Source organism: Momordica charantia, assembly GCF_013281855.1.
Source record: "Momordica charantia cultivar OHB3-1 chromosome 9 unlocalized genomic scaffold, Mcharantia_2.0 BLBB01000009.1, whole genome shotgun sequence".
Classification (NCBI taxonomy): domain Eukaryota; kingdom Viridiplantae; phylum Streptophyta; class Magnoliopsida; order Cucurbitales; family Cucurbitaceae; genus Momordica; species Momordica charantia.
The window spans coordinates 566,941-572,977 of NW_028275167.1; the positions used below are offsets into that span (position 1 = coordinate 566,941).

The 6,037-nt window shown below is 32.5% G+C and overlaps 1 protein-coding gene across 1 annotated transcript; it reads right to left on the reverse strand.

The window, feature by feature from the left end:
* Nucleotides 1-4,283: 4,283 nt before the first annotated feature.
* Nucleotides 4,284-5,837, reverse strand: LOC111020221 (Late embryogenesis abundant protein (LEA) family protein). Its single transcript, XM_022296825.2, has 3 exons — nucleotides 5,637-5,837; nucleotides 4,803-4,922; nucleotides 4,284-4,694 (listed from the first exon to the last, which is right to left on the reverse strand). The coding sequence occupies exons 1-3, from the start codon at nucleotides 5,748-5,750 to the stop codon at nucleotides 4,479-4,481; spliced, it is 450 nt and encodes a 149-aa protein (XP_022152517.1). The 5' UTR covers nucleotides 5,751-5,837; the 3' UTR covers nucleotides 4,284-4,478.
* Between the last annotated feature and the right edge of the window lie 200 nt (nucleotides 5,838-6,037).

Sequence of the window (6,037 nt, forward strand, 5' to 3'; positions counted from 1 at the left end):
AATACTTAAAACATCTCAACTATATTGTGACAACATGAGTGCTCTCTACATGTCAGTAAACAACGTGTTCCGCGCTAGGACCAAACACATTGAGATGGATTATCATTTTGTTCGCGAGAAGGTTGCTCTCGGCTCTCTCATCACCAAGTTCATTTCATCCAAACAACAAATAGCTGACATCCTCACGAAACCCCTCGCTAAAGCTGTTTTTAAAGACTTAAGGAGCAAACTCGGCGTTCGTTCAACTACTACCTTGAGTTTGAGAGACGATGATAAACAACAAAATAACACACCAGTAAAATACAACATAATAACACACCACCAGAATATATTAACATCTCAGCGAGTGATATTTCAAAATAGCAGCTCTACAGGTCCTTGATTGGCATCATTCTATGATCAACATATTCTCCTTCCTTATTTGGTGAAGATTTTCAGCAATCTACGACAACTCATTTACTCAGCGATATCCCATAATTGTTGGCCTTTATTCATTTCTTATTAACGCTACCTTCTCCTTACATATTTTATTTTTCCTTTCTTACTTTAGTTAAGTTCAATGGTAGTCTTTCATGTGTCTATCTTGGATTTAACTGGTAAAATATTTTTTCACAAAAACTAAGAATAATACATCATCTGTTTCATCTTTCTTTCCATTCTATTCCTCCAAGCCATTCTTTCAAGCTAAGTTTTATAAATTAGAGTTAATGGCAGAGCCAGAAGTTTTGTTATCGATGGAGGAGCTCTTAAATTATGATGTTTCTTAACATATGTAACCCTTCTATTTAAAATAATTAGGGAGCAGAAAACTAGAAAGATGATTAAAATACTCATTATATTGTATAATTTGTGCAAATTACAAAAACCACCCTAAATTGTAGTGATGGTTGCAATTGCACCCTTAAAATTTTTAATTGTAAAAATTAGACGACCCTCCATCTTTTTTTTTAATGAAAACATTAATTAGACCTACTGTTGTTATTTCATTTGGCACGAGACTAGTCACATTCATCGATAAATATAATTCTATAATAACAACTGGAAACGCAAATATAGTCCACTCCGTTTTCTAACACCATGTCACTTCATTAGAGTCTTATATAAATTTTTCTTCGAACATTCTTTGTTCCTACAAGTTTAGATAGTAACAGCTAAAGAGAGCATAACTCACCGATAATTGACATATATCTCAAACAAAGAAGTTGTGATCAGTTTGATCTCCCGTCTCTCCAAAAAAAAAAGGAAAAAAGTTTAGAAAATAACAAAAATCACTTTAATAGAACTCACTCATTTTTTAACAACACCACAATCTAAATCAAATATCTTAGGGGTATGATGACAATCGTAAATTTGTTTCACTATAAAGTGTTCAAGAACAATCTCCCATTTATATATTTCTTTCCCTCACAAACTTCTCCTTTTGTAACTAATTAATAATAAAATATTTCTAAGTTTGTGGTACATATTATTGCATGAAGAAAAAGAAAAAGACTCATGGTTTCTTGGTGGCGTGCAGTTGAGAATGCCCCCAATGGCCATTAGTTTTGCACCCATCATGCCAGGAAGATCAACAGTCATGAAGTTTTCAGTTCTTATTGAAATTGTCTCAATAGAACCTTCTTTAATGAACATGGTTCTCGAAGTTGCGATGATTGTACGAGGATAAGAGACGACGAGCAAAAAGAATATGAAGAAATATAGAGGACGTTGTGAAAGAGCCATTGATGAGGAGGGAAATCGCAGAAATACGAGATCAATAATGTTGAAGCTATGTTTTAGAGGTTTTTGGTGTTGGAAGAATGATGTTTTTCAATGAAGAGTGGGGATTAAATATGGTGAAAGAAGACAATTGGTAAAACAAAATTATGTTTTTTGTGTTCACGTTTGCTAACCTAAACACACCACATTTAGTAACTTCATCCAATGTCTAACCAAGTTTTACACATAATTACGTTGTAAGGAGCAACAAAAGAGGGATTACTTTATTTATGAATCAAGATCAACTTTAGTAGTTATTTTCTGTTTTTTGGGTACATATTCTTAAGCATGCATTAAAACATCTATATGAACAACTTTGATTTAAATAATTTTGACTAAATATGTGGTTAAAGGTGGAAACATAAAACCTAATATTTTGAAGTGAAATTTATCAGTCCTCTCGAAAGCATGTCTAATAATTGAAAAGAAATTGCTCTTGGGCTCGCTATCTTTCCCTTAGGCACAGTTTGTTTGTTTTATGGGAATCTCAGATTTTCATGGGATGGTCATCCAGATGCCCGTGTTTGTTTGATAGGAATGTTGGATACCCGGGTATTCTTAGATATCTGGGCATCCTAGGATGCCTATACGGGAGGCATCTGAGCAATTTTAGATGCCCCTCTAACATGGGTTTCTAAGATTCTCGTGTTGAGGGCATCTTCTTTTTAACCCTCATCGTTTTTGTTCTATAATATTTTTTCATCAATAATATTTATTTTATTTTATTTTAAAAATAAATGTATGCACTAATTCATTGATAAATGTCTAAATATAATTTTATTTATATGCTACATTTAGATATAAAATAAGCATTATTCCATGCTCGTATAATATCTTAATTTGTTTTTAATTCAAATGTAGGGTGCAATCTTTCGTTTATTTTACTCTCCAATAGTCACCAAACATAAACTAAAATTAACATAAAAATATAATATTAAATTAATAAAATTACAATTTTTATATGAATTCAAATAATATTAAATTTAACATATAAATTATATGATGACCGGTAAAGGTATTTTTAGAACATTACATAAATTTACAATATTCCCACAAATAAATCCTGCAAAATATCAAAATATTCCCAGATATCCTTATAAATTTTCCTACAAAAAAACGTGGTTATTTGAAATTACAGACATCTAAAATTCCGGACATATGAGATTCCAGGTGAAGATTCCAGACATCTACATTCTCAAAAAACAAACGGTCGCCTGGGAGTCCTTTTTTTTAACATTAATTTCAAATAATTTCCGAGGAAGTGTTGGAAACAAAAATAATGCTTATAGATGCATTCTAATTAATTTACAAAAAAAATTATATGTCAACTTCGATGAACAAAAATGTTAAGAAAAAACCGTTCCTACTACCCAAGTATCTCCACAATTTAAAGAAGATTAATAATCTATTTAGCATTATTTTGAGGTAACTAAAGCAAACAGTCATTTTACTTGAAAGGAATCGGATCAAAATGGTTAGATTTGAAGAATTTCATTGAATTTTAAAGTAAATTACTTATTACCTGTCTTATTTTAATTTCTAATTAATAAATTTAGTTTAAAAGTCTAAATCAGTAGATTTTTTATTTTTCCCACGTGGCTAGGTTTTTTACCCAATACCTCAACTATCTCCACAATGGTATGATATTGTTTGTTTTAGGCACAAGAGACTGATCCATGATATATAGATTTACAACGTTGAGTTTCAATGCACAAAATTATTTAATTAAACTCTTGAACGAACCAATTTTACCCTGCGGTATAACACGTTCAATATCTCTTCTTCTACCCTCCTTGATCGGCTTGAGCATTTTCTTTTGGAAGTTTATTCATCTCACTCTAGCAGTAGCAGATTCATCCTATGACAAAATGTTGTTGGCTCCATCCTCTGGTCTGTTTGGCTAGGGAGAAACAATCGAACGTTCATAGATTGCGCCTCTACATTTACTATCCTCTAGGAAGATATTAAAGTTCTTGCTTCTTCTTGGCCCATAAAATCTTCTCATTTTTGTAACTATGACATATCTACCATTTTGTTAAATTGGAGCGCTTTCATCTAGCCTCCTATTTTTTGTGTAGGTTTCTCACATACTTTAATGAAATTGTTCTTCTTTCAAAAAAAAAAAACCAGTTTTACCATAGGATTATTTTTTTCCTTTTATCATCCTTTTATATTCTTTACTTGGGTCAACCTTATATATTTATCGAAATCATAATAGAAAAGTATAATACTCTCTCAACCCTTCCTCTTTGCACTCTCATACCTTACAAATGAGCTATTTGTTGTAGCTCCACACATCTTGAAAGAAAAACTTGAGAAGAGAAGCTTGTAAACTTATCATGGAAGCTCGACCTTGGATCTTGCAAAAAATTGCTTGAAGCATTAATCTCCCTTGGTTTTGTGGATCGTGCGCCTCAAGTCGCTTTATTTTGGAATTACGTACTTGTAAATTATAATGACAGAATATCGTTTGCTTCATTTTGAAATTACGTATTTGTTAATTATAATGACAGAATATCGTTTGCGCTTGTTATAAATTAGAGAAAGAAAAGAAAAAATCTCGAGAAAACGAAAAAGGCTTACATTTTATTTCAAGTACCAATGGACTAATTGCTGAAGAATTCTCAAAAGTCGTTAAAAAAACCATAACCCAAGAAGGAAAATTGCCATTTCCTATGAAATGGGGAGTGAAACAATATGATGAAAAAGCATTGAAGATCTCAACAGTTTGACTTGATTTTGTCTTTGATGTTGTCTGCAGTGTCTTTAATGGCTTCTTTGGATTCCTCAGCTTTGCCAACAACCTTCTCTTTGATGTTCTGAGTTGTATCCTTCACAGATCCCCATGCTTCTTGAACTGTTTGCTTTGCCTTCCCAGCCAAATCCTGTGCTGTTTCACTCACTTTCCCTGCAACTTCCTTTGTTTTCTGAGTCACCTGCATCATCCCATTTTTCTCTATATCAAAACACATTGACAAAAGGCTGATCTTTGAATAGGAATCTTTAGAGTAGAAAGTTTAATGATGAAATAGTTTTGAAAGAACCTCTTCGGCGGCAGAGGAAGCCTTATCTTTGACTTCTTCGGCAGCCTTCTCTGTGGCTCGCTTCACACCCTGAGCCGCTCCATCAGCTGCTGCTGCTGCAGCAAACTGTGAAGAACTTGCCTATTTCCATTCACAGTAATATTATATCAAACTTATTATTATTTATTTTACAAAATTAAGATTTGTTTTCCTTTTTTCTAAAATCAAATTGATATATGATAGGAATGAGCAGAGAGAACTTAAATGAAAGGCATATTATAGTAACTAAACCATCATCCAACAGTTAAGTTAATGAGTTAAAAAAGAAGAAAAAAAGCAATACAAGATGGAAAATTCAAATTTAAATGGGTAGAAATTATAGTGTTATGGCTAGATTATGTCAATTTCAGTTCAAACATACTACTTGGATTGGGTTATAGATTTGTTTAGATTTAAATAAATCAAAACTCTATAAATTCAGTTGGTTTGGATCAATAGGGTTACCAAAAATAAAAATAAATTTGACTTCAATCGAATCGACCCAAATTTATTACTAATCTTAAAACTTTTTTTTTTTATTGGTGACGAGCAAAACAGCCCAAACTCAATCAAAATATTTTTTACGGTTGGGTTGGACTGAGTTCATTATTTAATAAACTCCAATCAAATGAGTTTAGGTTTAAAGTACTTCAACCCAACCGAACTCATGAACAACCTCGGCTATCCATAAACAAATTTGAGTTTGACAAAAAACCGAATCTTCAAGGTAACAAAAGACTACCTTATTTTTTGAAACCCTTTTCAAAAGTTAAACCTCAGAATCATAAAAACATGTGATAAAGATAAGAAACAAACATGTCTTGGTCTGACAGAGACAAAAACCCTAGAGCTCCATGGGCTGCGCACAAGAACAGATCCAGCACGATTAAGCTTCGATATAGTTGCTGCTGAGGCTAAGCTGCTCGCCATTATTATTAATCTTAATTCTGTGATTAAGTTTAAAGTTTGAAGTGATATTTTTCTGATGAGATGAGCTGAATTGTGGTTTAAGGCTTTGGTTTGTTGAAGCTATTTATAGTGGAAGAGACGTTAGAGAGCTTGAAAGTGAATAGGTGGAAGCTCTGGCGGATTCTTCTATTGGGTTGTGGTTAGAAAATTAGGCTTAAGAATAGGATTTGTTTGGCATTCACGAGAATTTCTGTTGGGAGTTTGTGAAATTTTGTGTAAGAGATCACAATGTCAATATCTCAATAATG

What these genes read in the sequence shown, in the direction of transcription:
- LOC111020221 (XM_022296825.2), bottom strand. Translation starts at nt 5,750, where the DNA reads ATGGCGAGCAGCTTAGCCTCAGCAGCAACTATATCGAAGCTTAATCGT. An exon ending in TCTCTGTCAGACCAAGACAT is followed by an intron (nt 4,923 to 5,636) that starts GTTTGTTTCTTA and finishes GAATGGAAATAG; the next exon opens with GCAAGTTCTTCACAGTTTGC. An exon ending in CTTCCTCTGCCGCCGAAGAG is followed by an intron (nt 4,695 to 4,802) that starts GTTCTTTCAAAA and finishes GGGATGATGCAG; the next exon opens with GTGACTCAGAAAACAAAGGA.